Source organism: Lemur catta, chromosome 9 (assembly GCF_020740605.2).
Source record: "Lemur catta isolate mLemCat1 chromosome 9, mLemCat1.pri, whole genome shotgun sequence".
Taxonomy (NCBI): domain Eukaryota; kingdom Metazoa; phylum Chordata; class Mammalia; order Primates; family Lemuridae; genus Lemur; species Lemur catta.
The window spans coordinates 11,214,334-11,227,724 of record NC_059136.1 but is presented as its reverse complement, the minus strand read 5'-3'; the positions used below and the strand labels follow the sequence as shown (position 1 = coordinate 11,227,724).

The following is a 13,391-nucleotide window of genomic DNA, read 5'->3' as shown; positions in this document are numbered from 1 at the left end:
GTTGCATTATTTCATGACATATCACGAAGATGCTTCCTAGATACTTCCATTGAAAGCATAAGCTCCAAATCTTGACGACTGCCTAATTAGATTATATCTTCTTTATTTTAAATTATGTTTATGAAGCAGTTTTCTTAGAGCAAGAATCCAAAAATCAGACCATAATATTCTAGACAGGGACCAGGAAATTTTGGCCCATTGGGTCATCTAGACCACTGCCTGTTTTTGTAAATAAAGTTTTACTGGAACACAGCTATGTTCATTTGTTTACATATTGTCTATGGGTGCTTTCCCACTATGCCTAAAGAGTTGCATAGTTGTCACTTATGACCCCATAAAGCGTAAAATATTTACTATCTTGCCCTGTACATGAAAAATCTACTGATCCATGTTCTAGACAGAAAGTTACATAAACAGTAGTGATTATGTAACTATCCAAGGAAAATGCTGAACTCTTTCCTTAGCAAAGAATGATTCATCAAAACTAGTATTCTCCCAAAAAATTCAAAAATAGAGACTACTCGATTGAAATTAAAGATCCTAGAGCTGCTCCTCTGCAATCAAGGTTGAAACACATTCAAATGACACTTGGAAGGAGCCTCTGTCATAACTGAAAATCAATATTTGATCAATTAGATCAGTTGTATTTTTGACTTAAAAATTAAATACATGATTCCACATAAGGAAAATAAAATACAGATGACCTTTGGACAACATGGGTTTAAACAACATATGTCCATTGAAACATGAATTTTCTTCTGCCTCTGCCACCCCTGAGGCAGCAAGAACAATTCCTTCTCTTCTTCCTCCTCAGCCTACTCAACATGAAGATGATGAGAATGAAGACCTTTGTGATGATCTGATTCACTTCCACTTAATGAATAGTAAGTATATTTTTTTCCTTATGATTTTATTAATAGTATAACATTTTCTTTTCTCTATCTTACTTTATTGTAAGAATACAGCATATAATACATATAACATACAAAGTAAGTGTTAATCTACTGTCTATGTTATCAGTAAGACTTCTGGTCAATAGTAGGCTATTAGTAGTTAAGTTTGAGGGGAGTGAAAAGTTACAGGTGGATTTTTGACTATACAAGGAGTCGGTACCCCTAATCCCCTACATCATTCAAGGGTCAATGGTATAAACAAACTCCTATGCTGAAGACAGAGCACAGAGGGCACAGGGATATTGACAAATTGACACAAGTTAAGAACCAAGTGCCCCAGTTCACTGACGAGGCAGCTGACATCAAACATAGAAATGAGCTCTGCACTGGGAGTCAGGAACAGGGGCATTAGTTATTATAACTAATAACTATAATGGTTCATCATTTATTGACTTTTCTACATATAGGGCACTATGCTACATGTATTTTATTAATATATAATAACTATACACATTTATAGGGTACATGTGATATTGTGATACATGCACAAAATGTGTAATGATCAAACCAGGGTAATTGGAATATCCATTACCTCAAACAATTATCATTTCTTTGTGTTAGGAACATTCCAAATCTTCTCTTCTACCTATTTGGAAATATACAATAAATGTTGTAGTTATTTCTCCTGTAGGACCCCTTCTTAAATCCATAGTGGACACTCAAATGCTGCCTCACCTTGAGCAGGCTCTTGATCATGCCCTGGTCACTCATGTAATACTTGTGACAATCAAGTAGAAATTAACCCAGTCACAGCACAGGAAGGCACACTACCCCACACGGTATTATAGAAACAAGGACTTGATGGGGGTGGGCTATTTTCTTAATAGATAATGATTAATCTTGCCAGTAAATAAAGCAAAACAGTCAAGGACAGTCACTACTGGTTTCAAAAGAAACAGGTGCAGGAGCAGCATGGTTTGTGACCTAGAATTCTTACTAGGTATTTATACTTGGATTATATTAGTTTTACACAAGATAAAAGCCAAATTCCCACATGATGCTTTAACTCTGAGGAAACTACACAGATAGAGAGGACAACAGCTGGGGTTGGAGCACAGACTATGGTCTCTCCTTTGGTCTTGAAACTGCAGGGTATGGCGCACGTGCACACGAACCCTATCGTGTCGTTCATGTTCCAATGTGTGCGATGGCTGCATCATCCAATAAGCTTACTGACCACCTGCTCGGAATCTGCTGGGACTGTATCAGCACGATATACCATCAGCAGTGTAGCCTGATAACTCACATCAGTAAAGGCTGTGAGTGATCTTTTCCCAGAAAGGATGGGAAAAACTGGAAAAGGAGTAGCTGAGAGACAGAAGAGGTCTAGGGCCTTACGTACGTTGCCAAAGTTACAAACTACTGGGGAAATTTAAAACAGGACACGTATTTCAAGAACACTTTCTTCCTAATAAAGTTAAACACACTCTCTCTAGAACATTTCTAATCTCCAGATAGGCTGTCATAAAATTAACTCAGTGATGATCATTATTTGACAGAAGCACCCACTGGACATTGTGCAGATTCGGAGCAATAGTCAGGATATTTGTGGGAGGCGACATCACACTGGTTTATGATCGTGTCCTTTAGGTGTTATTTCAGGCATGAAATGCTATCTGCCCCAAGACATTAAAAATAACATAAGAGATGTAGCCATTAAAATGGATGTGTTTATAACAATGATAGAAACAAGAAAGGCACAATTGACAAATAAGAAACTATGGTTTGATTAAAAAACTATTTAGCAACAAGCAGAAAATGAAATTTTTTTCAGAATTTTAAAATGCTATATCTGAGAGAATATGTGAGAGAGGGGTGGGGTTGGGGGAGAGAGAGAGACGGGGGTGGGGGGGAAGGAGAAGGAGGGAGAGGACAGAGAGAGAGAGAGATTATATTTAAGGGTGAAAAAAGGGACATACTTAATGCAGTCCTGAAAGACAGAAGTCAGTTAAGATCAAATTAGTAGGAGAATCCACAGCCCAAAACATGAGCAGTAGAGAGTCACAGCAAAAGTTTCTGGGGTGCAGATGGCATAGGAGGATGGGAGGGTATGTGGCAGGCGAGCTAGTGGTGCTCAGTCTTGGAGGCAGCCGATGCAGGAAGCAACTGTCAGGGCGACTGGCGGGTGCAGCTCACACAGGGAGCCGGAAGGGCCAGCACTGTCCTATGCCTGGAGGCTGAGCAAGGGCCAGCAAAGGCACTCGAGGACAAGCAGGAACACTGCGCACAGGCGCAATCCAGAGAGGAAGGCTTTAAGTGGCAGGTGATAACCGGGAGGGATGGGAAGAACCCAGCCTGAACTACTGGCTCGCCCTGTCCAGCTGCACGTTCCAGCCCTCCTCGCCACCACTGAGGGCAGGACATAGTAAGCAAAAACAGCATGCACAAACAGAAACGCACAAACAGAAAGATGAACACACCTCTCCAGAGAGCCAAACACACAAATGAGGGGCAGGGAATACAATATACTTATATCCAAGACAGAGAGTACCAGACAGGGGGTTTTAAATGTATACTTAGTATTCTCAAAAAGAGATGGCATCATCTCATTCCTAAAACAAAGACAGACTGCTATAAAAATGAAAAACTGGCAACACAACACATAAACAGAACAGCACAATGTTAACAACTGACAAGAAAATGCACAAGCTAGAAGATCAAGCCGAGGAATTCTCCCTGAAAGAAAAGTCAAGGGAAAAATGAGAAAGAAAAGATAAGAAACAGAGATGACAGACCAAACAGTCAAAAGGCCCTTCCTTCATTGAAAAGATGTCCCAAAGCAGAGTAGAGAGGCAGCAACAAGAGACACTGGGCAAGACCTGCAGCAACACACAGAACTCTTTAGACTAAAATGGCCCCAACTATTAACCAAATAAAAAGACCATAAAGAATAAAACACATGTATCTGCTTACAGAGAAATGAAAAAACCTCTGAAGGACAAAGGTGGCCATAAAATTAAAGATAAGTGACAGACTGGGAGAAAAATATATTCAATATATATGTTAAAAACCATCAATGCTAAAAATTATAAAGAATTATAAAAACTTAGAAGAAAAAACTCAATTGAAAACCAGACATTTTATATAAGTTAATGCCTACCATCCTCCCAATAACCCCTAAGGTAGGTTAACATCACTCTTCTTGTTTTACAAATGAGGATCCTAAGGCATTGTGGCGTCAAGGAATATTCTTAAATCAAATAGCAATGAACAGAGAAGCCAAAATTTGAGCCCAGGTGGTTGGGCTCCCCTGTCCACTCTTAAACACGTGCTATTTTTATCTAAGGTATAGCCTTATCTGTGCACAGAGGCATATACAATATGTTCATTACAGCATCATTTATACTGCTGAGAAAGTAGGAAGCAGCTATCCTCAGTAGAGGAACAGGCATATACAACATTACACTACGGAGTATTAGCAATATTTAAATGATAGGAGATATATTTATATGGGAAAACAGTCAATCTTGAAGATTTGTAAAGTAAGAAAAAAGCTTACTGAAGAACAATATGAATATTTTACAACCATCTTAATTTAAAAATATATATTGGTATATAGTTGTGGAAATGTATAGAGACATGTGGAACAGGTAAATAAAGCAAACACAAACAAATAATAGCTATTAGAGCAAGCTCAATAGAATTTCAAAGCAAAAGGGAGTTGGTTTAAAGGATAATCTCCATCGATTTGGATATCTGATGACCTTACACTAAGGGTGTATTCACATCTTTCTTGTGGATGATTAGAGAAGTAGGATCCAGGGAACCTTTTCTTGAGCAGCTGCTGTGTGCCAGGCATATAGCTATCAGAGTTATCTCATTTCATTCTAAAACAGCTTAATGTGATTATTATTATTAATTTAATAATAAAAAATGATAGTAAGGGTCAATGTGTTTAACTAATTTAGTGCAAATGTGTTATGCCTGGAAAGGCTTCGATTTGAGCTCTGGTCTGTCCTAAACTATGCTGTGATAGAAAAGGTCGACTTACCGCAGCGATCTCGCACCACCAGGTTCCGGCCTTCCTTCAGGTGTATGGTGAGGAGGTAGGCGAAAGAGCTGGGCAGGTGACTCAAGCCATCACCTGCTTCCCCAAGAGACTACACAGATGGAGAAGGTGGTTAAGTCAGTGGGTCTTGGGCCCATTCAAGAGAATTTCAGAGACACTTCTTAAATTAAGAGGGGAAAAAAGAAAGGTCACCATGAGGGTCACCTGTCCTCTCCAATTCCCACTCATTTGGATGGCTTGGTTACAATGCTTCATTAACAAGTCCTTTATATTTCTCCCCAGTGGGATTTTACCAGAATTCAGAGGCAATTGTGATTATATCTTTGCATAATGAACTGTCCAAGAATTATACGATCTGAAGAGAAACCAGAGTATGTCCTTCCAAGTAGATAAGTGGTACGCCAACCTCTGAAACACCCTCATTAACTGCAAGATTTCTTACTATAAAACTTAAACTTACAGTAGAACCCTGAGAGAGGAAATAGCAGGAAGACATGCAGCTTCTAAGCTCAGATGTAAACTGTCTCCCTCTGCTTGTCCCACTTCCCACCAAGCCCTGCCAACTCTGGGAGACCTCCTCCACGTGTGATCACATTTCAGATCTCCACACTCTGCAGACCCCCTCCTGAGCCTGCGTGTCCATCCAAACACATGCTCCTTGCCTGGGTCCATGTGGGACACTGCCTCTGCCCAGCGCTCTCCTGGCTTTCCCACATTTCTCTCTCATTCCGTGTCCCCTACTCTTATCCTCGGCATCTCACATCCTCTGGCTCAGTCACTTCTATCTACAGATATGCATCGACTCCTGTGGGCCGTAATGTCAAATGCAAGTCTATTTTCAAATATTTATTACATGAGTTCAATTAAAGTTTTGAGCTGGTTCAAACTCTTTACTGTCCTCAAAGTTAGAGGACAGATAAAATCATTTATCGTTCAATTATTGGACATTCAATTAATTGATCCTGCGGCTAAGCCACCCTTGACAGCCTTCTTTTCAGAGTTTCAAAGCACTTCAAAATGGTTTTATCTCCTTTACTATCTCACTCGATTTCATAGCTGCTCTGTATTTTTAGAAGAATCCATCCCAGTCTGACAAATCAATAGACACTGAATTAATTTCATCCAGGTCAAATTTCCAAGGCCTGTATTTGTACATAGATATAGTTCAGCATTCTTTGGAATAAAAGAGGCAAAAAGAATACAAACCCAAATATCGATGAGAAATAGTTACAACATTTACTTTAGTGTTTATTTTTAAGGCATGCCACTTACTGATTGTTCTTCAAAATGTTGAGATGTCATAGAAGCATTCAGATCACCGCTGCCACATAGCTTCTGGGGGAAAAAAAAAAGTATGCTTTAAAAGAGCAAATAGAATACCAAGATGTCTTCTATCACCGCAGTCCCCAACCCCGAGCCGCAGACCTGTACCCCTTGGCCTGTTAGGGATGGGGCTTCAGAGCTCCATAGCTCCACCCTGGTCCATGGAAAAATGTCTTCCACGAAACTTAGGAACCAGGAGAGGGATACGGGGGCGCCCAGCAGGAAGTGAAACCAGTCCCTGGTGCCCAAAATGTTGTGGACCGCTATAGTCCCTCAGGTCTTTCTCTTTGGAAATCTGATTTTTGCATACCCAGTTTCAGCTGTGCGGGCTGCCTTCCTGTTGGTGTGGCAAGAGTTGGCAAGGAGAAGTGGCCTTAGTGGCATCAATCTGGCCGTAGCCTCTGCCACCTAAGTCATCCATCAGAGTGTGGGTAAGAGTGGTTGCACTTACCTTACCTGCTGGGCCACTCAGGCATCCCTAGTCCATCCATGGGCTTAGGGTGCAACTATTAAGCTTTGTTTCTAGTGCAGGAAGTGGAACAGCAGGACCATTCTGCCAGGTCCCTCTCAGGTGGGCCTGCCTGGCCTGCAGCCTCCAGAGTGAAATGGGCAGATCGGGATGCAGAGCACTAAGTATGTCAGTCACGTAGAAAACATTTGAAAATGTGATCTGACTTTCCTCAAACCGTACCTCCATGGGTCTAGCCGCTATACAATCACCAAACCCAAACTAGGAAATGCAAATTCTGAACAAATGACCTCAGAATGGGAGGCATCTGTGTTTCCTAATTTAAATATACCTCCCATACCCAGGAAATGATAACACACGGCAATGAAACTTGTATCATTGAGTACTGAGTGTGGGGTACGGTAGACTTCTCAGTTGTGCCAGGTTTTACATGCACAAACGAGGAGTCCAGAAGAGCTCCAGGACTTCTGAGATTCCTGGGCTGAATGTGAAGGCAGCTGCCTTCATTGACAGGCAGAGTGGAGGAGACCCAAGCAAATGGCCTCCCAGAAATTTGAGGATGTTCCTGTTTGGCACATTAGGTAGGGCTGACTTCTTTTGTAAAAAAGATGGGATTTTGTCCTCCAAAGAAGGCTGGGTGACTCCAAGCTATGGGCCAGTTTGGAGCCAGAAAGCAGGCAGGCAGAGGTTGCTCAGATAACATAAGCCACTGTGGGTGGAGGCGGGGACCAGGGGCACTGATGACATGGGTCCTTTCCATGCACAGCAAACATCAGGGAGGTCCCAGGCACAAGTCAGAGATCCTGCCGGGTGGCAGGCTGCCTTCCAAGACACACATTCACTCTCTCAGATGGAGCTGTAGGAAGAAATACAAGCCCAGTTCCAGACTAGGAGGGTGATTTCTCAGCACCCAAGAGAGATCTTGGGGAGTTGCAAACAAGCATGGGCTCTCTGGCCCACTGCAGTGACATCAAGAAAGGCTGCCACTGGGCAGGAATGAGCCGTGAGCACAAGAAGCTTGGAGCCTCACAGTGCCCTAGCTGGGAGGAACAGAAGCCCTATAGCTAGTTCTTCAAAGCCGTAGTTCTCACACCTGCCAATTTCCCCAACAGCACCAGGTCTACATCCCTAGGCCAGGGGTGGGGAACCTGCAGCCTTAAGGCCACATGAGGCCTTCTAGGTCCTTAAGTGTGGCCTTTTGACTGAATCCAAACTTCACAGAACAAATCCTTTTATTTTTAATACATTTTTGTTCATCTTTTATATTTTTATTTTTAAAATGAACATATTTAAAATATCAAAGAATAAAATGTTTCCACAAAATAATCCTCCCAGATTGACTGGCACAATTAGAGCATTAGTAAGCCATAAGGGCTAAACTGAGAGTTAAATTGACTAAATTGATTTAGTTCTAACTACCCCTGCCTGACTGGTGCCACTACTGCATGAGGCTGGTTGGCAAGAGTTTATGGGGGTCAAATACGCCAGTCTGTTATCAAGCTTTTGACAATGGTGCACCGTGTTTCTGTTTGAAGTGGAATTTGTGAACAGTTACACAGCTTGACAGTATTTTTAAATTCTGTCTGCTTAACAGCCTATCTTGTCAAAGAAGACCAAAGAATGCTGAAGGAAGACAACAGATTTTTTAATGAGGATTAGGAATTGCAAATATTACCTTGTTTCTGCTAAAGATAAGATGATTTGCTTGCTTTGTGGTACTGCAATATCAACATTAAAGAAATTCAATGCTCATCATTATAACATTCATAAGGACCACAAATATTGTAAATTAGAGGGAGAGGCTTGAAAGGTTGTATTAAAGAAATTAAAAGATGAAAAGCAAAAGCAAAGACAATTCTTTCAAGCAGAAATAAGACCTGGAAATAATGCCACTGAAGCAACTTACAAAGCAGCTTATATACTCAGGAAAAAACAGAAGCCATTCAGTGATGTAGGAATTGTGAAAGAATGCACTGTCAAAGTCGTAGGATGCTTAGACCCTGACAACGTTTCAAAGTACAAACAACTGCCTCTTTCAAGGAGAACCATAACTGATCGGCCACATAAATTAGCCTTCAACTTAACAGAACTTCATGCAATACTTCAAAAGGAAAATATACATTATCCAATCACTCTGTGTGATTCAATTGATACTACTCCCTTGGCGCAGATTTTACACTTCACTCAGGTCATAACAGAAGATTTTCTTTGTTAGGAGGTATTACTCGCTTTGGGCACTCTTGCAAACAGGACAGGGAATAGATATCTTCAAAAACTTTCAAGATAAATGTCGTGAAGTTGGATTGAATTAGATAAATTTAGCGAGTGTATGTACAGATAGTGCACCTTCCATGACAGGAAAACATGAAGAGTTTATTGCACAGATTAAAAAAAAGTATTGTATTAACAGATCCAGATGCTCTCATTTCTTTTCATTGTATCTTGCATCAGCAAAATCTCTGTTCCAAAGCTACTATTTTAAGTGACACTTTACAACAAGTCATAAGTATTTTTAACTATATTCAAGCAAATGCAACATGGCATTGTCAGTTTCGTAACATGCTAAATTGGATGATGAGGAATTCAGTGTGGATTTGCCCTATTCACTCTAAAGTGGGTTGGCTATCGCAGGGACAGGTGTTAGCCAAAATTTTATCTCTGTGAAAACAGATAATTAAATTTTATGAGGAATAGAATCAGCAATATGAATTATTGAAAGAAGATTTTTATAGGAATGTAGCACTTCTGTGTATGATATCATGTCAAATCAAAATCATGTGAATATTTCTTCGTGAAGTAAAACTAAGTCTATATATGATACGTGGCAAAAAAGCCAAGCATTTTGAAAAAATGCTAGCTTTTTTCAGAACACATCTTCTTCAAAAGGAAATTTTGGATGAACATTTTCTCCAGTTAGCAAAGGTCATTGATGAGCAGGATGATGTATGTGAATCATTTGAAGAATACACAGCTGTTACAGACCTATTAACTGGAGAATACAATGAAAAGTTCACTGACTTTGAGAATCATGATGATGTCACACTTAAATTAGCATTTCAGCCTCACCTAGTTGACATCACCAAGGCACCTAAAGAAGTATAGATGGAACTGATTGAGTTTCCAGTAGATGACATTTTAAAGTCATTGTGTGATGTGAAGAAAGATTCAACTGAAAAATGGAAAAATTCAGAATACCTACACCTTCAGCAACATGCCCGAAAAATGTTTTCTTGCTTTCAACTTATTGCTATGAATCTACATTCTCCCGCCTAACCCAAATCAAGAGGCCCTTAAGGTCACAAATGACTGATACCAATCCAGAGGATCAACTGAAACTGCGAACCTCCATGCTGCAACCAAATATTCAAATGCTTTCCAACAAAAAGCAGATACAACAAAGTCATTAAAAGGTTAGTTAACTTTAAAATTAACAAATATTTTTCATTTTTTAAATTATTAAATACATAGTAATTCGATGTTTAGAAAATAATGTACATTGTTAACTATATCTAATTTAATTTTTTTGAATGTGGCCTTATTTGATTACAGTTAAAGTAATGCAGCCTTCCAACATGAAAAGTTTCCTCACCGCTGTCCCTAGATTGTAATACATCTTGTTCAATTTAGATTAACTCACATAGGATCGAGGGTCATTTCAGACACTTTGAGCTATTTCTAGGGCCCTGGCACTTCAGCTGCTATATCCCCCTGGCCCTGAGTACCACCACAGCCTAGGCAGGAAAAGAGCCCCCATGGTCAGTGTGGTGCTCAGCTTGGAATGATAGCAGACAAGAACGGAGGTGGCAGGTCCTTTGCCAAACAATCTCTCCCTTGGTTCTTGGTATCTCCTCTATGTGTACCTGAGGGTACAGAAGTACCCTCAGGTGAGTTGGGCAGGACTATCTGAAGACCACTTTATGACAACAATCAGAACCTTATTCTACTCTCCCAGTGTCAAAAGATTTATTTGTATGCCCTTTACACCATGCACTACCATTTCCCAGAAATTCAATCAACTTCTGCCTGATTTAAATACCAATAACCACACCTTCACTGGCAGAGCCAACAGTAACCAGTACTATCTGATGCTCTGAGGCCTGAAAATCCTCTACTATGGTCTCCAGTTTCATTAAATGAATCAATACTCCATAAAACCAATCCCGTTTGAGGACAATTCCACAAAACTACTGGGATAGGATGAGAATTTCTCTTTAAAGTGTATGTTATTAGCTGAAGATCATGGCAGTCTGGTATCTTCCATCTTCAAGTGTAGGAGTGGACAAAAAGGTGCTTAAACAACAACACCCCCCCAGACCAGCCCACCATAAACATTTTCCCAAGTTGGCCTCACTGTACTTAATAATGATGTTAATTAACTGAAAAATCAGTTCACATAACCCCTATCATTTACAGGCTATCAGAAATGAAGACAGAGCTTTTATTCGAACATGTTATAAGTCTTCCACTTACAACAACATGGAAATTCAATGTGAAGAAAGACATTAATTCAACATTATGGCTGGTTTTACTCACAGAAAAGTCACAGAACTTAAAGTTATGGTTCCCACAGCCACCATAACTGTCATACACCATATATAAACACCAAGGTAGGAAAGTGATTACCATAAAGAACAGCAAAATGTTCCATATGCACAGGAGGACCAAGTTATAGCCGCTAGGAGACACATAACTTTGAATATTCCCTCACACTCTTGCATGGTGCCGGAGGTATTATCCACTGAGTAGAAGTTATATTATTTTCACCTTCTTTGTAAATCTAGTAATTTCATCAATAACTTAGTTTTTCATTAAAAAGAACACCACTAATATTTGTCTCATGAGAAATCCTTAGTATACTACTATCATGAGAAGATATTTTTTAACACTCTCAGTAAGCATAACCAAGCCCTCTAGGTTGCTTTCTAAAAAAAAATTTTACTTTAAAAAAATACACTATAAAATTGACATTTTTCATGTGTGTACACTGCGAAAATTTTTAATATCTGTATATATTTGTATAACTCCCAACATAATCAGGATACAGATTAGTTCTATCACCTGAAAAATCTCCTTTGTGCTATGTTATCTCACTGTGGTCAAATCTTTCAACTCCTAACCCATGGCAAGCACTGATCTGTTTTCAACATATAGTTTTATCTTTTCCAAAATATAGCAATGGAATCATACAGTATATAAACCTTTGAGACTTTTAGCCAGCTTAATGTCTTTGAAATTCATCCAAGCTGTCATCTCTATATATTCCTTTTTATTGTCAAACAAATAGTATTCCATTGTATGGGTGCATTATAGATTGTTTATCTAATAAGCACCAGTTTTAATGATTTGGAACAATTTTTTTTCAAGCACATACTCAGGAAAAAATAAATTTGAATTTCATCAAAGCTAATAAATCTCAATATGACAAAGCTGTCTAATTACATACAAGCTTTCAGAAATGCAGCATTAACATCTTGGCATGAACTTTAGTATGAGGTTAGTCATCTCTTGCACAACATATCACTGTCTTTCAGATAAGTTTTTTTTTTTAATGAAAGCGAGGTTGCATTTATAGTGCCATTCTACCTTGCTAAACTGAAATTTATGGGAAGGTAATACATCATTCGCATTCCCTTTAGATGAGAATCCCCCATCTATAAGAATGCAAATTTATTAAATTGCAGCAGGATATGGGGAAAGATTAGAAGCAACAGATCAATTATTTAAAAAATAAAATCTCCTGTAGTCACCAAAGATCTTGAGAGCAAGACACTGATGTGAATAAACAACATTTTCCTTTTGTATACACTGAATGTGATCTTGTACAAACACCACCTCCCATATGGCTCTCTGAAGGATCTTACTATGAAACACACACAGGAAGCCAAATTACAACTATGTAAGCAATGACTGGCTGTTTAAATTTCAGTGGAAGAAGACATAAACCCACATCCAGGAAAGCTAAATAAGAGTAAAAAACTGGCTGAGCAGATCAATTTATATCATGTTCGAAAACTATTCTATTAAAGCATATGAATGTAGCAAAGGATACATATATATAATATATATTTAATATGTAACCCACATCTAGTCTACTGACAGTATAAATATTTAAGACAACAGATATCACAAACATAAATACCTACAGGGCAAAGGAAGTGATAACATAAGCAAAAAAGATCAGATAACTTCACTGACCATTAAGCAGTACTGGACACAGTGACAGAATAAAAAAAATGAGCTACATGACAATTAGAGATCAAAATTGAATGTATATTCAGAAAAAATTAGGTCCACCAAATGGTTATCTGTTCCTATTCAATTTTTACATAACTTTTCAGGAGGTTATGGATCATATAATCAAGGTATATGAATTTAGTTTTATCTCATCCCCAAGATTGTTCTCTAAAAGAGATCACCCTGGAGCATTGACTGTCTAATACACAAAAGGTAAATCATTTGTGTGTGTGTGGATGTGTGTGTGTGTGTGTGTGTACATACACCTTACTCAATCACATGATGGTATAAGACAGCAGTCAGCAAATTACAGCCCATGAGGGAAGTCCAGTCCACCAATTGTTTTTGCAAATAAAGCAATACAGCTCCACCTATTCATTTATTAATAAACAGCCTATGGCTG

At 39.1% G+C, this 13,391-nt stretch overlaps 1 protein-coding gene across 5 annotated transcripts in view; it reads right to left on the bottom strand.

The window, feature by feature from the left end:
- MCTP2 (multiple C2 and transmembrane domain containing 2) overlaps positions 1-13,391 on the bottom strand; it is a 224,358-nt gene that overhangs the window by 153,872 nt on the left and 57,095 nt on the right. For all 5 annotated transcript variants that reach the window (XM_045561772.1, XM_045561774.1, XM_045561773.1 and 2 more), the window contains 2 exons: positions 6,235-6,297; positions 4,945-5,053 (listed from right to left, as the gene is read on the bottom strand). In XM_045561772.1, coding sequence (XP_045417728.1) covers positions 4,945-5,053; positions 6,235-6,297 — 172 coding nt within the window. The remainder of the gene's footprint in view (positions 1-4,944; positions 5,054-6,234; positions 6,298-13,391) is intronic.